Source organism: Lampetra planeri, chromosome 15, assembly GCF_965212315.1.
Source record: "Lampetra planeri chromosome 15, kcLamPlan1.2.h2, whole genome shotgun sequence".
In the NCBI taxonomy this organism is placed as follows: Eukaryota; Metazoa; Chordata; class Hyperoartia; order Petromyzontiformes; family Petromyzontidae; genus Lampetra; species Lampetra planeri.
The window spans coordinates 6,156,914-6,182,648 of record NC_136121.1 but is presented as its reverse complement, the minus strand read 5'-3'; the positions used below and the strand labels follow the sequence as shown (position 1 = coordinate 6,182,648).

The window sequence follows — 25,735 nt, the reverse complement described above, 5'->3', positions numbered from 1 at the left end:
GCATTGGACACACAAACTATGACAGACACGATCCATAATATCATCGAATGTCTATCTTAAGAAAAAAATACTGCGTTGGTAAAACAGATCATGCTTGCCAACACGTTTGCATGTGGAGTGGCGTTTGCAAAAAACGCAGTGTTCATCACACATTTTCAGAGGTGTGCCACTTTTGACAGTAAGACATCATCAGTGTGAGGACCGCCACACATTTGAAACCATTGGGGGGTTTGACAGCACAATGGGGGTGTTTTAACATTTGTGTATTGTCAGGGGCCGCACGAAAGACCTCCAGAGGCTGCCAGTGGCCCACGGGCCTTGCAATAAAGATCACTAGCATGGACGTTTTGTACTTTTGTGTTCGAGGTACAATACAGCTCAATGGACAGAGCAGCAAAGTTTCCTCCCGAAGTTATGAATATGCAAGTGTAAACCCTGGTCAGGGATGACACGGCCTCAACAGTCATTGTCATTCCTCAAAAATCAATAACAAAGCACCAGCAGATGAGACAGAACGACTTATCAGTGGTTGACTGAAAAATGGACCTCATTCTTATCAACGGAATGTGGAATTTCCAATAATGGCTCAAGGAAGCCAATGGAAATGAGCAATTCCCAGGATTCATTTTTAGGCAGTTCACGGGGCATGAATTAATCAATATAGTGGAATCTTTCGCGCATGATATATGCAATGAGTCGTACGTGTAACTCCTCATTGAACACAATATATGCAAATATATTGAAATGACATGAAAATGTTCAATTTATGATCATGAAGTGAACAAATCCAAGTTTAAATACAAACGAGTAAGGGAAAAACAGACGAAAAAATATAAAAACTCATAAATCTAATCATGATCCTGAACGGTGACAATTCATGAAATTGCCAAAAGGGGGAATTATCACATATTACAGCAAAGAGTCACTTTGATATTAAGCCAACCGCACCTCCGATTAGCGTGGATGGCTATGTACGGTGCAAATGAATTTCAACATACATACATATGCGTGTGTTATCCAATTATTCACTGTTTTTTTATACTCATTCTAGATTTCGATTTAAAGCTTTCGTGACTGCAGGGATTCATCTTCTTGGTTCTTTCGGTAAAGTCACGTAGAATGGAAATAATAAAATAATAAAAATAAAACATAATAAAATAATTCTCACGACGTTTCAGCCACAACGCAAGCAGCCGTCCTCAGGTGAAGAACAGGTCTGTCGGCTGCTTGCGTTGTGGCCGAAACGTCGTGAGAATTATTTTATTATGTTTTATTTTTATTATTTTATTATTTCCCTTCTACGTGACTTTACCGAAAGAACCAAGAAGATCATTCTAGATTGTCCGAATTAGTGCCAATGACCGTGGGAGCACCGTAATTAAAGGCCACGGAGTCCACTTAAGGGTCACACCAGTCGAAGGGAATTGCATGGAAATGCATCAGGTGTTCAATTAATAGAGAATACACCATCTCTTCCCTCTGGTCCCTCGAGAAAATGATCCGACTTACATATGCATTCCACACATGAAATTAAAACCAGAAACGAGACGATGTCAACGCTGAAATCTTCAGTGACCCACACATGCCGTCCCCTTGTGGAAACATATAAGGACACGCTGCTGCCATTTGCATTTCTACAAAAAAAAGTTTTTTAATAAATGTCAATTTCGGTGTGTTACGTGCACCGTTATGATAGTTTAACATGCGTTACAGAGTTTGCCATCTCAGGGATGTTCTCTCCCTTTGCCGCCACTGTCATTAGTTTAGACCACCGGCCATCGTCCCTTCTAGCCAAGCGTCCTGTTCCAGCCCACTTGCTTTTCATAACAGTAAAAAAATTAACCCGTAAAAACAAAGTTTTTCACTATAAATCCTTTATATGCGTGGCGGCTAGAGTCCTCTCGTCCTCTGGCTTGAGATGGCTGCCACCTATGGGTCAGATGATTGCCTGCCACCATTAAGCAATTGATAATTAAATATAATTTATTTTTTCCTAAAAAGTGTAAAATTTTGGGAAAAAAATTTCACGAAAATAAATTGTCACGCACAACGAGTCTGTGTGCAAAATGTCAGCTCGATTGGATCACGGGAAGTGGGTTAAAAAACGACCGAAAGATTTGCACGGTCGTAAGCGCGCAAGCAAGCAAGTGAACTTAATATAAAGGATTTAAAAGAAGATGAAACATCTTAGAGGCTTAATACCCTTTCCGGCAAGAATACAGGAGGTGTTAAAATGTTCAAACACCAAATAGACATCAAGTTAACCACACATGCTTGTAGCAAAACATGCTAACAAACATGCTTTGATAATAATGTACGCATTGGCCTACACCAGAGAGACTCCTTCATGGCTCTGTCTCACCTGTGTCAGACCAGAGAACGCCAAAAAGTGAACAATACAAAGGCAATGCAGACATCAGAGCATTAATAGCTTGGGTCACACAATTCAATATATGGGACCCTTTTTGGCAGTATCAAGATGATGAAAAAATGAACGGGCTTTACCCTTTCGATTTCAAGCTTTCGTGACTGCAGGGATTCATCTTCTTGGTTCTTTTGGTAAAGTCACGTAGAAGGGAAATAATAAAATAATAAAAATAAAACATAATAAAATAATTCTCACAATTTATATTTTATTATTATGTTTCATTTTTATTATTGTATTATTTCCCTTCTACGTGACTTTACCGAAAGAACCAAGAAGAGGCTTCACCCTTTCCGCCAAGAATGTTTTTTCATCATCTTGCTACTGGCAAAAGGGCCCCATAGATTACGGTAAATAAGAAGTCTCTATCTTGAGTGCGTTTTCAAATCCATGTGTTCCTCCCCCTTCTCTCCAGATGTCACTCCAATCATTATTTATTCACGCTCCTTTTCGCACTTACCAGCTTTTGTTCCATTTTGTTTGTCTGTGTGCCTAGATATGTGTTTGTGTTTGTCAGGACAGTCCCATTATGCCCATTAAAACTATTAAAACAATTACATAGACACACTGTTTTTGAGGTTCTTCGCACATTTGGAAAATGTTTTCAAGCACAACTCGATTTAGCTGCGTGCAGATTGTTTACAGGGCCCCTGATTGTGTAGGGAACTATATTTACACAGAGACTCAATGAAGGCTCAATGAAGGCTCTATGAAGCTTGCATACAGGGGGCTTGATTCCTGTGTGTGGCGTTTGTCTGGATATTAGTGGTGGCTATTAAAATGATCATGAAGCAGACACAATGCCACACTATGGTTGCCCATTTTGTCTTTTGTAACATTTATACACGGACAGAGCCACCTATGTTAGACACGATTGTACGTCGATTAACATCGACGCCGTCAATTCTAAACAAACATTTACAACAATAAAAAGAGAACTGGCTGGGTGGCTAGTAGGGCTTTAAGCCATAGCAAATGCTGCGTGCACATGGGGCAGATTATATATACATGCAGGATATAATGCAGCGAATCGCTGCTTCAGTGACCGCATTCGGCTATCATTTAAAAAAATAGACGCAATACAAACTGGGTGGCTGTTTGTCTCAGTGAGATAAAATGAAAATTAATGTTTTGGATAGCTGGCCTTACACGTGAAAACAAATCAGATTGTTCCAGAATACTTTAAGTCAAACTAACGTATACACGTAGCGAACGGCGGTGGTGCAGTGGTTTATGCGGCGAACGACACGAATTCAATCCCCGGCCACGGCTCACATGTGTGATATCACAACCGGTCCTGGGACCCTCCCCACCTGCCCTTTTCACCAACCTGCACTGACCAGCGTGGTGAAGTATGGTCAAACAACCTCCATGACCAATAAAGCTTGGGGAAGCATTTAACCAGCAGTGTATTGGCAAACGAATATAAAGTATTATTATCATGTATACCATTAATCGTAGAGAACCCATTTCACTACAATAAAAAATAAGAGACAGATGTACATTTTCATACTCTTCTCACAATCCGGTACTCAGAGCACTGAAAATAATAAAATGGCAAAATAATGTCATTAAGGTGGGGTTTTTTTATATATTCTCTAAACATGTAAATAATATTCTGGTAAAAGAATGACATTAATAGAAGCACAAATTAAAAAGTTTAAACCGTGTCAGTCTTCGGCATTCCGCTACTCCCACATCTTTGGTGCCGTGATCTACGACACGTCCTCCGAACATCTGACGCCGCCGTTTCAATTCAACCCGCTGTTTATTTGTTACACGGAAAATCCCATTTACACAGTTATTTAACTCATTGCTGTGGCAACGGCCCGCAGCAGCCACCAAACAATAGAGTTGGGGTGGTGAGGAGCCCAGCCAGCAGACAGCCAGAAAACTCGAGGCACAGATTATTTAAATAGCAGTACGATTGCTAAGTATATTCATTCATTCAACACACATCGTCTGCGAAGGACCGCTTCGCCGAACATGTGACTTCTTGCGACAGCATTCGAATAAACTGCTCTGGCTGCCATACACCGTTGTCTCGACTAATTTGTTTTATCCACGCATCACGGGAGGCGACCACGGGGGAGGTACCATAACTTGAGGGTCGCAGCTTTCACTTCGAACATGGACCGCCAACTGAAGGGAGTGCAACTTTCCTGAAGTTTGCACATCAAGACGGGCGACGTGTCTACAGAGTGACAGTCGTCTCCCTCGAACTAAGCTCTCAATCGCTAGGGGACCGGTCGCAGATGCAACGGTGACATTTCTGACAAAGTCGAACCGTCAAGATGCCAAGAAGGCGTCTTTGGCATCGCGAGTGGAAGGATTGCAGCCGATTCAAATCAGCTTGAAGCAGTGTCCAGGCCTCCGCACCATACAACAAAACTCACCAAAAACAGCACTGGTCGACTCACAATTAGGTGACCAGACTTAAACGTTTCTTAAACCCAAACGTAAAGCACGTGGAAAATGTGATTATTATTATTATATATGTTTTTACATCATCAAGCAGGTATCAGTGGTCAAGGGACAACTGATAAAGAACATGTTTTTGCACAGGAGACAAGGGGAATTGTTTTCAAGGATAAATTGTGGTGACAAGAAACAACACGAGTACGACAATCACAAAATATAGATGACGTAACAATGTCAAATTTGTAAGAGACACGGAGGAATAACGGAAGTTTGGAATTGCGTCAAAGAGATAGGAAGAAGAGGAACACGTAAATCGGGGAAACAAACACTAATCGGAGGGATGAATTTTACTGGGTAAAAAATTAACCCGTAAAAACAAAGCTTTTCACTATAAATCCTTTATATGCGTGGCGGCTAGAGTCCTCTCGTCCTCTGGCTTGAGATGGCTGCCACCTATGGGTCAGATGATTGCATGCAACCATTAAGCAATTGGTAATTAAATATAATATTTTTGTCCTAAAAAGTGTAAAATTTTGGAAAATTTTTTCACGAAAAGTAATTGTCAAGCACAACGAGTCTGTGTGGAAAATGTCAGCTCGATTGGATCACGGGAAGTGGGTTAAAAAACGACCGAAAGATTTGCACAGTCGTAAGCAAGCAAGCAAGCGCGCAAGTGAACTTAATATAAAGGACTTTAAAAAGTCAGTGGTCTTGGGCAAAACATTGAAAGAGATGATGCCCGTTGGTGGACGCTCATGACAAGAGTGGAAACCAAAAGACAGAACATGCCTGATAGTGTGCCTACCACAAGGATGGAGCGATGACAACAGCTCCAGAGAGGATGATCGATAAACGAGAATGGCATTTGGTCCAAATGGACTAAACCCCTTCCCCTTCTCGGGACAGCAGCCAATGTGTAAGTGGGCATCATGGGAGACGAGGCTCGAAAGAAAGCTGTCCTCTGGTGTGGACCAATCAGTTTCAAAGACACTGCATATACTACCAGAGCATGTTTTTTGTTTGCATGTTCACCACAAGTACAGGTAGTCCCCGAGTTACGATGGTCCGACTTACGATATTTAGATCTTACGATGGCGATACGACAAAATTGCCATCAACAACCTAACATCATTCAAGTATGCAGACGACGGACAGAATCTTGGCGAGTACAGTACAATGTGGTACGTTACGATACGTTCAATGCATGTATGATACGTAGCTTTAGCGATTTCATTTTAGGGTTACCACGATACGATGCGTTCAATGCATGTTAAAAGTATTTATGGCATAGGATTGTTTCCTGAAAAAACTTTCTATTAAATTAAAGTTCATATAGGTAGGCTAAGAATTTACCATGTTTTTTACTTTACATTTTACTGTGCAATACAGTATTGTAATTAATAAATACATACAGTATATAGTTTATACAGTACGCTACTGTAAATTGCTCTGTTTTGCTAAATTATCACCATTCTTTAAGACTCCTGAGTAGGCTAGGTCATCTTCGACTTACGATATATTCGACTTACAATGGGATCGTCGTAACGCATCTCCATCGTAAGTAGAGGAGTACCTGTATATGTGGTTAATGCAGACACGATTCCTTGCAAAAGGTTTCTGTTTGGTGTTTAAACATCTTAACACTTGGTTTATTGCCAGAAAGTGTAAAACCTATTCTTATATTCTCATGTGTATTGGGCAGCAGAGCAGAGTCAGCATTTCATAAAAGAACACACAATGTGTTCAAGTCGAGAAATATCATCAACAAGAGATGCGTCATTCCTGGAGATATCTCTGGGTCGGCCCCTGATCAGAACCGTCCGGAGAGCCTTTTTTTATCGAGGAAAGCCTCACCGAGCCTCAAGACTCTGTCAGGAGGATACTGTAACACGTTGGAAAGATTTACCAAGTCAATTAATGGGCGAGGAAACTAGATGAACTGCAGAAACCCATGAATATGACGAGATGCTAATAATGATAATAAACCAATTATTTACGTGGACAAAAGTGCAGAAAACTATTACATTCAAAGCTCCACACGTGTATTCAATAATCTATTTGATGAACTGCCATCGCTTGACCGCCTCGCAGCCCAGTGAGAGTTTGCTTCAAAGGTTGTAGATCAAAGGCGTGTGCCATCACATAGTGTACAGACCCCCCCTGTATAGCCGAAACAGACTTTTTGGGGCAAGTGCTGTTCACTAACACCTATGAAGGCCTGCAGGGTAGATGAGGGGATGGGTGGCCAGCACCATACCCAGCCGCCTTTGTCTCCCCAGTGATGTTTACACACCACACCATACTTATTGTGAGGCTGATTCGACCTAGGGGAGGCCCATGACCGGCTCAGATAATCGTCAACGGTGTTAGCCATGAGTGGGAATCGAACTCTGGTCGCCAGATTTGTAGTGCAACCACTCTACTACCACTCCTAACTTCTTATACCACGGTGTCAAGATGCTAACTATCTCGCCTTGTAAACAGGTCATGGATTCTATCCCGACCCTAATGCCTGCTGAAAATTTGGAGTTTGCATGTTAACCCCATGGTCGCGTGGATTTTTATCCCTCCACATTTAGAATCAACATTATACATTTAGAGTCTTTAGCTGCTATAAATTTCCACGTAATAAGCCACTTCGTTGAGCTATCATTTGTGGCCAGGTTGCTTCTGAAAAAGAGCTCTATAAAGCTCAGTGGGCCTTACCTGGTAAAATAAAAAAGTGTATAGTTTAAGTGTGGCAGGAATCAGACAAGTCTTTAGGCATGTGCAGCATGAACCCTTGGGACACAACACCCAATCATTACAACACTGTCAACGCTTTCAAGGCAATGAAGCCAATTACTTCTCTTATATATGCATTAAAATACAAGGGGTGGAACATACACCAGCGTAATGCCGTGTATAAATACATGACTGCCGCATAATCCTTTTTTAAATTACTCAATTGGAATCTACATAGCAATAATCACCCCCTACTGTAAAAAGAAAACTTGGCAGGTGCCTCCTAAAAAACTCATAAGACTAAGTCAGGCTCTCCAAAACTAAACTTGTTATTTTACCAGGTAAAGCCCACTGAGCTGTACGGTATAGCTCTTTTTCACAAGCGACCAAGCCATAAACGATAACTCAACGAAGCGGCTTATCAGGTCAAAATTTATAGTAGCCAAATACTCTGAAATCATGTTCCTAAACGTAGAGGGAAAAACCGGAGGAACTGGAGAAAAATCCACGCAACCGCGGGGAGAACATGCAAACTCCAACTATGCAGGCGTTAGGGTCGGGATCAAACTCAGGACCTCCTGTATACCAGGCGAGGCAGTTAACATCTTCCCACCGAGTAGCCTCTCCAAAGTAAACAATGGAAATAAAAAGTGAAAATCCTTCTTGACTTGTATAAGCAAGTGTTGTTATTGGCAAGCATGACAAGGTGGTTGTGCAAGTGGTGATGGAACAGGTGGCGGTGGTAAGGCTGAGCTCATGTTTGTTGAAACTTTTCGTACCAGGTATTAATTTTATTCTCTGTCAACCTAGGAGAGACCCACACAAAGTACAGCACACAAAGCCAAGCTCCACAGATGTCAGTGTCCAGCAAAGATTAAATCTGGTCACCGGAACTGAAGATCAGTGCAGTGTTAAACGCTATGCCACTGTCACCTCCATTAACAACTCAAAGTTCTGCTTGTTAGCTAAAATGATTGCCGAGGATATGCTGTTTGTGAGCACCTGTTAAAAGCCAACACACCACACAACGAACGGTGTGGCACGATCCACTCATGCCTGACCATATTTGTAATGACGCTGACAAACTACTCTACCAGGTGCTCATTTGAGGTTGAATCAACCTAAGGTAGGTCCAAGCTGGGATCATAAACACACTGCCACGGGTATAATGAGTGGTCATGCATCAAATCTGGGTTAATATTAATAATAATGGAAAACCTCGCCAAGTCTCAACACTCTCTATTGAGGAGGATCCTGCCTTAAATTGTTTGGTCGTCGTGTCCACTAATGAGAGTTTGGCTTCACGTGGCAAGAAGCCAGACAGCCCGGGGGAAACCTACCGAGCATACGAGGGTGGGTGACACTCAGAACTGCCATCCCCGGCCGCACCTCGCAGCCCCATGGCTATAATGCCTACCAATCCTTGGTGGTGGCCATCCATCCGAGCATTAACCTGGCTCATCCCTGCTTAAACTCCTGAGATGTATCACGAACGGTAGAAATTTAGATGAATGAGTCGAGTGTTATTTTTCATAAACATTCGAGGTAATGTGGCCATAGGCAAGATTGTAGCGTAGTGCGTGAGCCACTATGCCAAAGGGTTCCGATGTTCGCGCCTCCAATTAGCACGGTTGGCTACGTACGGTGTGAAAGAAGTTCAACATATATACGTATTTCTACAAACTAATCAAAAGATACGGTGCACAAGCTGCACTCCACGGTGTACAGAGCAACGTATATTAGTCCCTGCAGGTGGTGTCCGTGCCTCATGCGCGCCAAGGTGCATAAGCTTTGTCATCTGGCGTGCATAAAATAAGAGAGAAGTTTATAATGATACGGTTAAGAGGCTCATTAGATGCCATCAAACGCTGTCTTGAATTTATAAAACGCTTCAATTACGCGCGGATGTCGAGATGGTGAATGGGATTTTGTGAAATTCTGTTTCCATGTCACCGAACATCGTGGAAACACAATTACATTTTCACAGACGCGAGATGGTTCAACGATGCCACAAAATACAACGGGACGTCTCATATCCGTAAGCAAAAGTTGCGTATTCATTTATAGTCAGGATTTTGCTTTCGTGACTGCAGGAATCCATACTTGCTGATTCTTTCGGTAAAGTCATGTAGGCATAAAAAATTATAAAATAAACACGACGTTTTGGTCGCAACCCAAGCGTCCGTCGTCACCTGATATACTAGTCCCTGCAGGTGGTTGTGTTGCGACCGAAACGTCGTGTTTCTTTTATTATTCTTTCTATCTGCTTGACATTACCGAAAGAACCAGAGAACATTGAAAACAGCCTCATATTCTGCCAGTTAACAATTCACCCAACTTTAGTAATTTGATGAATTGTCATGAATCGGGAGTAAACATTAAAAAAATACTGTCTCATTGCTATTGTTTTTGTCTCATTTTTACCATGTGCACGTTTTCATATCTCGGCTCTTTTTTAATCCACCGATGGATTGAAAGCTTACCCATGACGTACTGTCATGTGGGCTTGTTTGATCATACTTCACCATTTGCTCATCAATTCTCGTTGGTGAACCGGTGACCCAAAGCCGATTTAAACACCACATCGCCACGGATGTTCGTCGTTAAGAGAAATCAAACTCAGACGGCCGCGTTCGCCAACCACTCCACCCATGACTACATGAGCATAAAAGCAACATCAGCAAATAATGATTTGTAAATAGAATAATTATTGCACACACCATTCGATACATGTATCGCGAATGTAAACATTGCTTTAAATCAATGAGTCGATGCATCACGTCACATCAGGAAGAGGCCCTGGAAAGGATGCACAGGTCACTTGCAATGAGACTATCCTGGTCTCTTGATTTCCTATCATAGAACGGCTGTAAGTTTTTCGACCACAGACAACAGACCCATCACATCGACCACCAAAGAGAGTGGTTCCCCACATCAATTATTCGATCTACACAGTTCTGGAAGTCATAACTGGGTTAGGATGAATTCAGTAAATTCCACAATTTTTCTTTTTGTTTATGGTCATGGGTGACCGGACAGCAACCATCAACTCGCCACATGAATGACACTTGAACCCCGGCGACCCTCGGAAACTAAGCGGAGTCGAGCCTGGTTAGCGGAGGTCGAATAAACCCTTTGCACACAACATATGTGAAGTGAAAAAAACGAGCATGTAGGATTTGATCATTGATCGATTAATTTACCCATCGTTACAGCTTCACTGGTTAGTGCTTGAAAGAAAGACTACGGGCCAGTGGATACCAGCTATTGCTAGCGCAGGCTGCCAGGGGCCAGGAGATGGCAGTACAGCAATACGATTCTTGAATTCATACACGGGAAGCTCTTGAGTGTTACCCCCTCATACAATTGGGCATTGCTCTGCCTACTCTGCGCTTACCTTCCACATGAAGCCAATGCATGTCACCCCGCCCCACCGAAAAAAAAAGCTCTTTAGCCTCGGTGGTGAATGAATATCATTATTCTTATTATAAGAGCCCAGTTTCATAACAGTTTTGTTATTGCTATTGGCTCGGTAATTCTGACACGGCCATCACGAGCTCCCGGGCCAACTCAATATATTTTTTCAGTCGTTGCTAATATCTGCTCTCGCTCGGCCTGTGTGTTAAAGGCAGTGCCGCGCATTTCATTCGTTGGCGGGGGCCGCGGTTTCTGCTACTAAACAAACAGCTGCGTCGAGCTGACGTGGAGTCAGCTGCTGGTGATCGCTAATGCCCCTCGGCACACTTCTCCGCCTTGACGAACGGTGCCAAGTGCAGGGAAAGCCACACACTGGGCCCCTCCAGCTGAGCTAGCTCGGCTGCACTGCAAATGTGAAGAACTGCCAGTTAGTGTTTCTAGGCCCATGCACTTTGTGCACTCGCTGAACTTCCCAAAGTGAAGAAACCCGAGGGAGGCGGAGTGTCACCGTGCGCTGACCTGGTTACAAATAAAGGTCATTGATCGAGTGACGGATTGATTGGCTAATTGGTTTATTGATTAAACATGACCTTTCTTTGTAAAACACTGATTTGTGGAAAAAAGACAGTTTCGCAGCTGCAGAACTCATTTGTAATTTTTCGCTATGAATAACCTGCAGTGAAAGTCAGGTCAACGTGTCTACATTGTCGAGCAAGCGTGCAGCGATGCTCATCTCCTTTGGCAGCCCTGAGAGAGTGGTGGAAATTCCACATTCCTATGGCAGCAACTGGTGTATCCACAGGACGACCATGATAAATGCCTTAAAAAGTGCTACTTATTTTCTGCTCCCTGGAGGTATTACGGGCAAAGTCAACCCGCAGCGAAGAATGTGAACTTGCAACTGAGTTCAGTGCTCTTGCCACTGTAACTAATTGCATTTTAATTTCTTCTCACAAGTTCTAGTCATTCGAGTATTAACGTTTCTACACAACAATAAATTTAGCCAAGCGGAAGCCCCCTTTGGGGATCTGTTTTCTATTATTAAAAGGCAGCCAAGAAAGTTTTGCAAGAATGCGGTTATTACATTGATTAAGATTTTTTTTTTAACAAACTTTAACCTCTCAAAATTTACACGAAAACTAGAATTATCTAAAAACTATTTTTTTCATTTTACCAGGTAAGGCCCACTGAGCTATACAGCTCTTTTTCAAAAGCAACCTGGCCACAAATGATAGTGCAACGAAGCAGTTCATCGTGTGGAAATGTATATCAGCTAAATACTCGAAACCAATGTTTATAAATGCAGGCAGAAAAACCGGAGAACCCAGAGAAAAATCCACGTGACCACGGGAAGAATATGCAAACTCCAAAAACACATGCACATCAGGGTTGGGATCGAACCCACGATCTCCTGTATACCGGACGAGGCAGATAACATTTCGCTACAATGGCATCGCCACACAAGGGGGCTCAGCCTTCAGCACCCCCTCTCCCCGACGTAACGGGGATGCAAATTAAATCACTCTGAAGAAACCTGGCACTCGTAAGGGCTTGCACGCAAACGTGACTTCTGATAGGAACACCAAGTCTGTATGGACCACATTCTTTCCAACAATAACACGGAAAGGAAAACAAACAAATATGTTCATAAAGGTCAAACCGTTATTGGTATCACACTCAACTTGCCAAAATGAACATTTGTCAAATATCTAAAATCTCTCATTATCATCAGAAGCCATGAACTATCCACTACAGGATGAACGCCGCACTTTACGTCTGTATTGGATTTTTATCAATTATATATGGATATACAAAGCGTATTGAATCCGTATGCCGGATGGAGTGGTGGGTGCAGTGGTTAGCAGAATTAGCTTTGAACCAGACCAACCCCTGAGTTCAATTCCCGGCCACGGCGAATGTTGGTGGAAAGAGATACTTGAACCAGTCTTGTGTCCCTCCTTCACTAGCCTGAACTGACCAGTGGGGAGAAATATGGCGAAACAAGCCTCATGACCAGCACATGTGGGGAGGCCTTTATCCAGCAGTAGCTTTACAAAAAGGCTGTGAGTTAACAAACTTATTTTAAATGTTGCATAGGCAAATGCATGTTTGTGCATGAGTATCGTACACCAGAGGTTAACACTACAAATCATTTAATTAACTGGTATCATCACCACAAAGGCTCCCATGTTTAGCTTCCTGAAGAAATTAGAGCATGGACAATTGGAGGCAATTTTGAAAACTCCTCTCTTGGCTCCAAACACTTTGCCAGCTTTTGAAGCCCCTCTTCCGATAACGCAACGATGTGAAGTGGCGGATAGCCTCAAACACCAACAGTTGGCCATTGTGTGCCAGATAAATGTTCACTTAGGATCGGGGTCAAACTGATTAAGTGTAATAGTTCAAGTAGACCCCTTTTGGAAATCCACTGCTGAATGACGGCGGCCTCCCCGCTTTGCGTGTCCAAGTTATTTGACCGTACCCTCACCATGCCGGTCAGTGCGGGTTGGTGAGAGTGGGGAGTGTATAGGAGGGGAACATAGAAGTGCGGCACAACAACGGATTTTGCCGCACTGCCCTCGGCTGCCAACTAGGGCAGCCTCGTAGCCCTTGTAACAACCTGTTTGTTCATAGCGGTCGCCCATCCAAGCACTAACCAGAATAAACCATACTTGACTTCCGAGATGTGACAACATCGGGTGCATTCTGGATGATTTGGTCATGGGTAAGTATTTTCTTTGAAAAAAATAATGGGCAATGAGGTGGCTGGACAGTTGGGGAGAATCGTAACAACAAAGTCAGAAACCCTGAGCCAGCAAATCCGAGATTGTTGATTTCGGTGCAGGCAGCCGACCATGACCGAACGAGATTTGCGAGTGCAAGAAATGTGACCGTCTCAGCCTGGTCACTAGGCACGCAATGATTAACTCCTCCAGCAATTGGATGAGTTTTCCCCGATATAAGGCCATGATTAAATGCCAGAATCAATGTTTTTTTCGTAATCGTGTTTTACCGTGTCATTTGTATTGTTTTCCTTTTTTTCTGCCTCTATTGTACCGTTTTGTTCGCTACACTATCTGAAGTGTGATAACTGTATAACAATCATATGCGTAAACTCTTAATAATGGGTTCTGACGCTCATGATTCAATGCATGTATCGCAAGAGTAAGACCTGGTTTTAATCAGTGAAACGATGCATTATTAGGTGCCTTCTGGTCACCAGTGAGTGCAGAAAAAGTGAAAACACATCATTGAATTAGTCCAGGGGCCTTGGGCAAACATATGTAATGAGCGATGGATCTGCCGTTAAGACAGGTAAGCGACACCTCCTTAAATGAACATGCACCACAACCATCAAATAGAAAACCTTGGCTGTATTTCCTGAACTGTTATTAAGAAGAAGAAAAAAAAATACTCGTACAGTTTGAGGTCACTTAGAACAGGAGCACATTGGTCCGATTACAGAACAGTCTGACCTCCGTAATTTCCATCACGAGACTGTGTGCCTTGGAAGTAAATGTGAATTGTGCCCCCTTTCTCCAGGATGCCCATGTCCCACTCCTTTTCTGTAGAAGTGTCTTGAGATTCGGTTGAAATTCGATGCTATGTAAATCCAATACCTATTGTGCAGATCGTAAAATCGTTTCATTGTGAGCGAAGATAATGTTGGGGTAGACCAAAACACAGCGAAAGTTTGTATCAACAAGGCATGTCTTCATTTGGGTTGCAATTTCCTTCAAATACTGGTTTTGACTGGCTACAAGTATCAAAATCTTTATTTCGACTAGAGGAAGCCGATGAGCTATGAAGCTCTTTTCAGACGTCTAGTATGGGCGCGTCAGCAAGTTAAAGAGGTAGAATGATGCATCGATCAATGCCCGTTATTCAACTCACAATACGCGTGTCAAATCACTTTTGTAAGAATCGATATTTAGATATGTAATGGGTTCACGTGACCGCTGCAACCACTAAGTGATAAATAAATAATGCATTCTTGAATTGATTTTAGAGCCAGAATGTCAAATATTCCTCGAATCACCAAGTAAGGTTGAATGTTTACACCATTACATGCTACTCACCGTTATTTACAAACTTCAAGTAAACAAAAAAGACAGGAATCAAACAAGCCCGACACTGCTGATGAGCCACTAACATGTCGAAACCTGTCCATAATTTGCGCGTACTGAGTCAATGCCGCTGAAATTATGCACTTCCAGAAAGGCTGTGCGGCGATGGGTTGCGTGAGAAATACTTAAATGCTTCAAGTGGAGAGACACACATATGAAAGAGACATTGTGTGCTTATTTATTTTGTTAAAAGAAAATAGTCAATTTCTACCACCTTCGGAATCATCATAATAATAAATTAACGGCCCTTTTGCAATCCAATTCGGTTGGAGGCTTCCCTCTGTCCTTTGGTCTTCGGAGGTTGTTCGACGATACTGCGCCACAGTGGTCAGTGCAGGTGGTTAAAGTACGAGAGGCACAGGGCAAGTTCAGATATCACTCGCCAACGGTGTAAACCGTGGCCGGGAATCATTCAGGTCGACATGTAAAAGATATAGTGAAGAAAAGTGGTGGTGCAGTACACAAATACTTTACCACTGCTCCCCCCCCCGCCCCTACACAGTGCATCCATCACAACGCTGCAAAACTTGTGAAAGACTGCATTGTCAGCATTACACTAAAGAAGTAATTTTCAGGTTTTTACCAGCCAGCCAGACAGTAAGATTCCCGATTAAATGTGGGAACGCCAATGGCTGATGCAGTCGAGGCAAGTAGTCTTCAAGTGATGCCACTAAGAATCAATCTGTTCCCTCACCAAAAAAGTGGTCCAAAAAACCAGCCTCCTCCAACACAGCTACAAGCCATTGATCCTCAAAAAGTGGTCTAATGTTTCACTCAGCTCGAAGTCGGTTATGTACACTGGAGGCCGACCAAGATGGACAATATATCCTGAAAAATGAATAAAAAATGGCCCCCTTTTATGAAGAGGCCAAAAAGCACCTTAGCAGAGCTCCGATGTATTTTATTTAATATTCAAACAAAATAATACGGAAAATAATCAAATAATTTCTAATCACTAAAAAATGCAAATGTTATTGAACCCACACGCTGTGCTCTCCACAATATTACATCCACAAACGTTCTGATGAGAACATTTAAATAAGTTGCTCAGTTAAATATATACCGGCTTTAAACCTGGTCACGTATGGGTTCCTGCATCACGTATTAAGTTGGTCACAAATAACTGTTCCATTTCAACAACGAACTGAACAAGCACTCATCCACACCAACATCGTCACACCTCCCTGAGGCAGACGACATGGATGTGAAGACCTTGGAGAATGCTCAGTAATTGCAAGTGCACTTTGGATTGCATTTGAAATCTTCATCTATCCACTGCTGGATGAAGGCCCCTCCATGCCACCACGAGCCCTCGACCAGCATACAACGATGTAACAATCCATCTCGCTCCAGCACACGAAGAGATCTAATCGCTCCATCTCCGCATTGGTCGCCCTCAATGGTTGCAGCTCATTACTCGGGCTATATTTTTAAAACACCCAAACATTTGCAATTTGTGTGAGTGTTGTTTCAAATCCAACATGGTGTCAGCGGTTGATGTGGTGATGTCACAGCCTGTAAACGCCGGGTCATGTTGACCCCACAACCTCACAATCAAAGGGCCAGTGTGGCTGAGGAACGACAAGCTTATGACATCCATACCTGGGGCCAGTTATCATTATAATTACGGGAGCATTGTAGAGCTGAAATGATAGTAACAATTACATTGTGATGGCAAACCATTACGAATTACACAAATACAATTGTAATTGATCTCGCCAAAGCACCACTGCTAGGCCTTGGTTACAGAGCCCCAATTACAGCTTCATTAAGGGAAGACCACAGCCACCTTATAAATGGGCATGGCAACCGGGCCTTAATAAAGCAAATAACCACCCTTCCGGCAACAACCAACCAATCACACGGTATTTTGCTACTGTTCAGTCTGGGGTAACATTGACACTGATTGGTTGGTTAATTTGATGGCAGGACCAGGCAATTTGTAACAATAGTTGATCATAATATCACACAATGCATCTCCGCAATTAAAAACCTCAGTGGAATATGTACACACAGTCATAATCAACGGCCAAGATCCATCCACTGCTGCAACAAGCCCCCATTCAAGACATCGCCATCTCTCATAGTCATGGGATATTACAAATAATCCACCGTATTTTCTCCTGCGGGACTACTCAGGTATACACCGTCGTTCCAAAAATGTCTATGGCTGCACTGGTAGTTGTAATTAATATTCGTGATGTGCAGAGAGTTCTTAGGAGCAACCCCAATTGTGATATCACCTGGCAATGTACCGTACTGTGTAGCCAACTTTAGAAACATTGCTTCAGACGAAAACCCTTTTTAAGCGATAAAAAGTTCTACCAACTGTTTCATGTACGCTTTGAGAAAAGTCTGTGTATAAGTATTATAGTCATAATAAAGTTGATGATTCCAGAAAGAACTTTAACAAAATTGTTCACTGCATTCTTTACAAAATATAAACTTTACTCTGGCTGCTTTGTTTAAAATTGTACACGTCATATATATTTTTTACAGTGTGTTTATATATACTACAGTTAATTTAGGAGCATCAAAACAACTGATTTGTAACGATTCCTCAACTATAACATATCTTTTTCATGTATGCTTTGTAAATGCTGTAGCAACAGCGGCGGCTACTGGGTAATAACGTGATGCAGTTGAAAGAGATTAACAGACACCCACGGGTCGTAACTTTTATGATAAACGGCGTCAGTTTACATTTCTTGACGCGTTCATTCCGCCTGGATGAGATATAAAACCAAGAAAGACCTCGCGCAAGCGTCCACAGCCGAAATGAATACACCGAAACAACTTAACATCCTAAGCCGAGGTCGTCGGTGAAACACTGCGAGAGTTGGCTAAGATGATAACGTCATTTACAATAGGATGTCTTGTATGTATATACGGCACAAACGCAAGTGGCTGCTCAGCTGAGAAATGTCCTGGTGAAAATCTATGTGTTGGCGGCTCTGAGTCAATTACTGACAATTCAACATTCCCATCGATGGTAAATATTTGTTTCCAAATTGACAGCCAATGTTCACGTCACGCAATGTTACTCATTTTCATATCAACGGCGGAGGGATGCCGTTGAACCCTCAAAACCAGGATCCGAAATTCTGGCCTTCTCACTTCAAATGTAACAGAACTTGTTTTGATGTTTCGCTTCCTGCGCAATGGCTTTGGCTGATGGTCCAATGAAAACACTTTCAATAAAATGCACTGTTGTCAAACTGAAGTCTGCATACAATATCACACCATTGTAATCACCTTCCACCCACACCATTGCTACCAGCAGCAACACCATCACAACCATGAACGTAATCTCCCTCGGTATATAAAACAAGATTAAAGCCACTGGTTGTGTCAAGATCTATAACGTCTAAATCCATCAAGCAAGTTATCAATGAACACCGCCAGAAATGGGAGCCCGAGGGCTCATTGAACACGAGGTGATGTAAGACGCAAGTGACAGAACTCACCGCTTCAAACTTGTCTTTATTCCTTCGTAGGAAGGCAACGCACGCTTTCCTTACGTCCACATGGAGGGACTGTGTGTGGAACACCTACACGCCACAAGTCGGGGGACACAAAGGACACCACAAGAGTAATTCAACAACAACAACAATGGGCCACACATGTTACTGTCACAATGCCATTGTTGTTGTGAACTGCAAAACGAGCACACGCAACACAAACGTGTAGTAGTAGCAGCAGTAATTATGATGTTCACGCCATGTCAAATTGTGAATGGACGTTGTAGAGTATTCAAAACAATGAACATTTCCAGACAAATGATGAAGATGGGGGGGGGACAGAAAGTGGGCGTGTAACGTTCACAGATGTCACGAAACAACTTCAACATGTGCTCGTTCATTTTCCAAAACTCACCCACAACCACCACACACACCACTACTACCAACACAATAGCAACACAACACAATAGCAACATGACACAACACCAAGCGTATACGGCATGTTAAGTTCACCAAAAACGACAAATACATTTCATACCTGTCAACCCCTTACCAGTGTCCCCCTACCTTATCACAGACCAAGTTAGACCTCAATGGTCACCCCGTGTCCCCTTATAAATCTCAACGTTCATCCTACAAAGTCCCATCACAAGGAGATCAACACAAAAAGACAAATTAAAACAAAAATGTGCCCGCATTCAAACGCCTGTAGGCCGTATGGACCTGCAAACTCAATTTCCCTGTACAAGAATACAGAGTAACCCCACATCGTATGGGTTGATGGCTATGACATCTTTAAAACCCACAACACAAACAAACACACAAACAAACACACAAACATCTCTTACCTGCTCTGCCACGACTCTGAAGAGACAGGACCCATCTTTGGCTATGAACTTCCGATAGAGGCCGTGGCTGGACAGATACTCGTCGATTGATTGTTGTTGGGAGTGTGGTTGCACCACTGCAAGTCTTTTGTGTTTGTACATGCTCTTCGTTGGACGAGGTGGTGGTGGTGGTGATAATGGTTGGTTGGTTGTTAGTGATGTCGCTAATGTTGTTGTTGTTGATGGCGGTGGTGATGGTGGTGGACCATCAAAGGGGACAAAAGGGGGGCGATTAAAACAGCGGAACGATTGTTGTTGGCGGTGGTAAGGTGATGATGGTGGTGGTGCTAGTGTCAAGAAAAGCAAGCTCTTCAAACAACAAGAGAACAAGCAATGGAGCGATAAAGACGACTGCTGCTGTTGTTGTTGATGACGATGATGATGATGCTTATGAAGAAGAAAAGGCAAATCTACCCAAGTACAAAACAGCGAAAATTCGTTTAAAGATACTGCCGATTACAATGTAGCGGTGAGGAAGGAATTCACAATAAACAACATCTTTAAGAAGAAGAAAAAATGACGACGACGATGCTAATGACGATTACGCCGATAACAACGCATGAATAATAACCACAAACATCAACATGCGTCCGTCGGATGCTTTGTTGGTGGAGGGTGGAATCAAAAACAACAACCAACAACAACAACAAACAATAACAACAAGACCCCCCCCCCCCTACCTCCACCCCACCGATCCCCACTCAGTCGCCAACGCTGAGGCGCCAAACGTGAAAGTGACGGCGCCCCATGGACGCCTCGAACACCGCGAACGCAGCACGGCCCAAGCAAAGCCTCGGCGATGAAGAGGAGCTTGGGGGGGGGGTAGGAGAAGGATGATGATGATGAGCTTTGAGGAGGAGGAGGAAGAAGAGGAGGAGGAGGGGGGGTGTCCCTGTCCCCTCCTTCTCCCCACCCCCGGCTACCCGCGCTCCGGCCCCCTTAGCGCCGCTCTTTCACCCCTCGTCCCACCAACCTCCCTCCTGCCCTCACCCCCACACCGCCCAGGGTGCTGGCTGAGCAAGCTGGCTGGCTGGCTGGCTGCTGCTGCTGCTTCTGCTCGTGGTTGAGGATGGGGCTGTGTCACTGGAGGAGCGATCGCCTCCTCCTCGCCGCTACCGAGGAGCCTGCAGGAGCCGCGCTCCGCCGCGCCAGCGCCATTCCGCAACTCTGCGCGGAGTCGCGAGTCACTTCCGGCATCATGGCCACAGTGGGGGAGGGGAGAGAGGGGTGTGTGTGTGGTGTGTGTATGTGTGTGGTGGGGGGGTGGTGTGGGGTGTGTGTGTGGTGTGGGGTGTGTGTGGGGGGTGTGTGGTGTGTGTGGGGTGTGTGGTGTGTGTGTGGGGGGGGGGGGTGTGTGTGGGGGGGGGGTGTGTGTGGTGTGTGTGTGGGGTGTGTGTGTGTTGGGGTGTGTGTGTGGTGTGTGTATGTGTGGGGTGTTGGGGTGTGTGTGTGGTGTGTGTGGGGGGGTGTGTGTGGGTTGTGTGGTGTGTGTGTGGGGGGGGGTGTGTGTGGGGGGGGTGTGTGTATGTGTGGTGGGGGGTGTGTGGTGTGTGTGTGTGGGGTGTGTGGTGGGGGGGGGTGTGTGGTCTGTGTGTGATGGGGGTGTGGTGTGTGTGTGTGGTGTGTGTGTGGTGGGGGCGTATGGGTGTAAATGTGTGTGTGTGATGGGGGTGTGTGTGTGTTGAGGTGTGTGATGGGGGAGTGTGTGTGTGATGGGGGAGTGTGTGTGTGATGGGGGTGTGTGGTGTGTGATGGGGGAGTGTGTGTGTGATGGGGGAGTGTGTGTGTGATGGGGGGTGTGGTGTGTGATGGGGGAGTGTGTGTGTGATGGGGGAGTGTGTGTGTGATGGGGTAAGTGTGTGTGATGGGGGTGTGTGGTGTGTGATGGGGGAGTGTGTGTGTGATGGGGGCTGTGTGCGTGTGTGATAGGGAGAGAGTACGTGCGTGGCCTTTATAGGTGCCCGCTAACAGCACTTGCCCCTACAGTCTGTTAAGGCTACACGGGGAATCTTTGTAATGGGGGAGTGTGTGTGATGGGGGAGTGCCGTATGGCTGTGTGTGTGACTGTGTGAGATGGGGGGAGTCACGTGACACGCGCGTGTGTGTGTGGCTGTGTTTTTTGACAGTCTCACACCACTGTGTTGTGTTTTGACAGTGGTCTGAGACCGTGTGCTTGATAACGGTAGTCGACTCAGCCTCAAATGAGTACTTGGTGCTCCGTGTGTAGTAAACGTCGCGACTGGGGAGACAAAGGCGGCCGGGCGTGGTGCTGGCCACTCGCTAACAGCACTTGCCCCCTACAGGCTGTGAAAGGCTGTAAGCGGGATTCTTTGTCTTTGTGTCATGTGGGACTTTGTGTGTGACGGGTGTGTGTGTGTTGAGGTGTGTGTGTGTGACGGGGGAGTGTGTGTGTGTTGAGGTGCGTGTGTGTGACGGGGGTGTGTGTGTGTTGAGGTGTGTGTGTGTGACGGGGGTGTGTGTGTGTGTTGAGGTGTGTGTGTGTGACGGGGGTTCGTGTGTGTTGAGGTGTGTGTGTGTGACGGGGGTGTGTGTGTGTATGTTGAGGTGTGTGTGCGTGACGGGGGTGTGTGTGTGTTGAGGAGTGTGTGCGTGACGGGGGGGTGTGTGTGATGGGGGAGTGTGTGTGTGTGTTGAGGTGTGTGTGTATGTTGAGGTGTGTGTGTGTGTGACGGGTGTGTGTGTTGAGGTGTGTGACGGGGGTGTGTGTGTGTTGAGGTGTGTGTGCGTTACGGGGAAGTGTGTGTGTGTGTTGAGGTGTGTGTGTGTGATGGGGGAGTGTGTGTGTGTGTGTTGAGGTGTGTGTGTGTGTGACGGGGGTGTGTGTGTGTGTTGAGGTGTGTGTGTGTGACGGGTGTGTGTGTGACGGGTGTGTGTGTTGAGGTGTGTGTGACGGGGGAGTGTGTGTGTGTGTTGAGGTGTGTGTGTGACGGGGGGGTGTGTGTGTGTGTTGAGGTGTGTGTGTGTGACGGGGGTGCGTGTGTGTTGAGGTGTGTGTGTGACGAGTGTGTGTGTGTATGTTGAGGTGTGTGTGCGTGACGGGGGTGTGTGTGTGTTGAGGTGTGTGTGTGTGACGGGGGTGTGTGTGTGTATGTTGAGGTGTGTGTGCGTGACGGGGGTGTGTGTGTGTTGATGTGTGTGTGCGTGACGGGGGGGTGTGTGTGATGGGGGAGTGTGTGTGTGTGTTGAGGTGTGTGTGTATGTTGAGGTGTGTGTGTGCGTGACGGGGGGGTGTGTGTGATGGGGGAGTGTGTGTGTGTGTTGAGGTGTGTGTGTATGTTGAGGTGTGTGTGTGTGACGGGTGTGTGTGTTGAGGGGTGTGTGTGACGGGTGTGTGTGTGTGTTGAGGTGTGTGTGCGTTACGGGGAAGTGTGTGTGTGTGTTGAGGTGTGTGTGTGTGTGTTGAGGTGTGTGTGACGGGGGTGTGTGTGTGTGTTGAGGTGTGTGTGTGACGGGTGTGTGTGTGTGTTGAGGTGTGTGTGTTGAGGTGTGTGTGTGTCTGTGTGTTGAGGTGTGTGTGTGACGGGGAAGTGTGTGTGTGTGTTGAGGTGTGTGTGTGACGGGGGAGTGTGTGTGTGTGTTGAGGTGTGTGTGACGGGGGTGTGTGTGTGTGTGTGTGTTGAGGTGTGTGTGTGTGACGGGCGTGTGTGTGTGTGTTGAGGTGTGTGTGTTGAGGTGTGTGTGTGTGACGGGGGAGTGTGTGTGTTGAGGTGTGTGTGTGTGTTGAGGTGTGTGTGACGGGGGTGTGTGTGTTGAGGTGTGTGTGTTGAGGTGTGTGTGTGTGACGGGGGAGTGTGTGTGTTGAGGTGTGTGTGTGTGACGGGGGAGTGTGTGTGTTGAGGTGTGTGTGTGTGTTGAGGTGTGTGTGTGACGGGGGAGTGTGTGTGTGTGTGCGAGAGAAAGAGACGTGTGGGTGTTGCGTGAGACTGTGAGGGGTGGGTTTTGTGTGCGTGTGATGGAGGAATGTGTGTCTGTGTGACAGGGCAGTGGCGTGGGACTGTGTATGATGTGTGTGTGTGATGGAGGAATGTGTGTCTGTGTGACAGAGGGAGTAGAGTGAGACTGTGTATGATGTGTGTGTGTGATGGAGGAATGTGTGTCTGTGTGACAGAGGGAGTAGAGTGAGACTGTGTATGATGTGTGTGATGGGGGAATGTGTGTCTGTGTGACAGAGGGAGTAGAGTGAGACTGTGTGTATGAGGTGTGTGTGATGGGGGAATGTGTGTCTGTGTGACAGAGGGAGTGGCGTGTAACTGTGTATGATGTGTGTGTGATGGGGGAATGTGTGTCTGTGTGATAGGGCAGTGGCGTGGGACTGTGAGTGAGGGGGTGGGTTCTGTGATGTGTGTTTGTGGTGGCGGAATGTGTCTGTGTGACAGAGGGAGTGGCGTGGAACTGTTTGACTGAGAAGGTGTGTGTGTGATGGAGGATGTGAGTCTGTGTGACAGGGCAGTAGAGTGAGACTGTGTGTATGAGGTGTGTGTGTGTGTGTGTGATGGGGGAATGTGTGTCTGTGTGACAGAGGGAGTGGCGTGGGACTGTGTATGATGTGTATGTGTGATGGAGGATGTATGTCTGTGTGACAGGGCAGTAGAGTGAGACTGTGTAAGATTGTGTGTGATGGAGGATGTGTGTCTGTGTGACAGATGGAGTGGCGTGGGACTGTGTATGATGTGTGTGTGTGTGATGGAGGAATGTGTGTCTGTGTGACAGAGAGAGTAGAGTGAGACTGTGTATGATGTGTGTGTGTGTGATGGAGTAATGTGTGTCTGTGTGACAGAGGGAGTAGTGAGACTGTGTATGAGGTGTGTGTGTGTGGTGGGGGAATGTGTGTCTGTGTGACAGGGCAGTAGAGTGAGACTGTGTAAGGTGTGTGTGATGGAGGAATGTGTGTCTGTGTGACAAATGGAGTGGCGTGGGACTGTGTATGATGTGTGTGTGTGATGGAGGAATGTGTGTCTGTGTGACAGAGGGAAGTAGAGTGAGACTGTGTGTATGAGGTGTGTGTGTGTGATGGAGGAATGTGTGTCTGTGTGACAGAGGGAGTAGAGTGAGACTGTGTATGATGTGTGTGTGTGATGGGGGAATGCGTGTCTGTGTGACAGAGGGAGTGGCGTGGGACTGTGAGTATGAGGGCTGTGATCTGTGTGTGTGTCTGCGTGATGGGGGTGTGGCTATGGGGGAGTGTTTGCGTGTGAGAGATGAGGGAGTGGCGTAGCTGTGTGACTATGTGAGCCAGAGAGAGGAGAGATGGAGGATTAGCCCTCTGAGAGTGTTGTGTGTGTGGGGGGGGGTCATGCTTTTGTGAGTGAGAAACATTGGTGGTGGTGGGGGGGTTAGCCTGAGAGAGTGTGTGTAAGATGGGGGAGTGACGAGAGAGTTTGTATGCAGTCGTGGGGCTGTATATGCGTGGGCGTGATGGGTGGAGGATTTGTGTCTGTGTGTGTGTTATAGGATGGGTAATGGTGGGGGGGGACGTCAGTGTGTGAATGATGGGGGAGTGGTGTGTGTGTGTTTGATAGTGGGGGGGGGGGGGTTGTATTATGGTACACGAGGGGGTGGGGTGGCCAGCAACCACGCACAACCGCCTTTGTCTCCTGATTGACGATGATTTCACACAACCGCACAAAGCACTCATTTAAGGCTGAGTCAACCTAGGGGAAGGCCCAGGACCGGTTCAAACATTCGCAGGCCTTCATAGGTGCTCGCTAACAGCACTTGCCCCAACAGTCTGTTGAGGCTACACGGGGCATCTTTATCTTTGTTGTAGTGTGTCAGATGATGGTGATTTTTAGTGCGTATTATCACTGTAGTAGGGGCAAGTGCGGTTATGGTGGGGGGTATGAATGTGTGTTATGTTGAGGGTGGGTGTTCTTATAGTCTGGGTGTTTTGGTTGTTGGATAACTTATCTAATAGTTGGGATTATAGTACCGTCACATGCCTCGCGTGTGTGTGTGTCGCGTGCTTGTGTGTTGTGATTGAGACTAGAGTGTGTCTTATAATGAGGATGGGTATGTGTGTGTGTATGATGTTGGGGATAAAGAGTTCGTTTGATCCTGATGGCATGTCTCTGTGTGACAGAGCGGGTGGGAGTGGCATGTTGACGATTGGGGTGGTGTGAATGTGTCAGTGTGCGAAAGTGGAGGTGTTACGTCAATTTCTGACGGGTTTTAAAGTGGGTTAGGAGCCGGGATTTCTAGTTGGAGTATTATAGTAGATAATGGTCGTGTGTATTGTACATGAATAGGGGTGGC

At 45.4% G+C, this 25,735-nt stretch overlaps 1 protein-coding gene across 4 annotated transcripts in view; it reads right to left on the bottom strand.

Annotated features, from left to right (window-relative positions):
- The window catches only part of OTUD4 (OTU deubiquitinase 4), a 75,497-nt gene extending 54,820 nt beyond the window's left edge, over positions 1-20,677 (bottom strand). For 2 of the 4 annotated variants that reach the window (XM_078600880.1, XM_078600881.1), the window contains exons 1-2: positions 19,424-20,134; positions 18,582-18,665 (exon numbers count right to left, since the gene is read on the bottom strand). In XM_078600880.1, coding sequence (XP_078457006.1) covers positions 18,582-18,665; positions 19,424-19,564 — 225 coding nt within the window. In that variant the 5' untranslated portion in view covers positions 19,565-20,134. The other 2 variants (XM_078600879.1, XM_078600878.1) reach the window with 2 other exon arrangements.
- Positions 20,678-25,735: the final 5,058 nt, after the last annotated feature.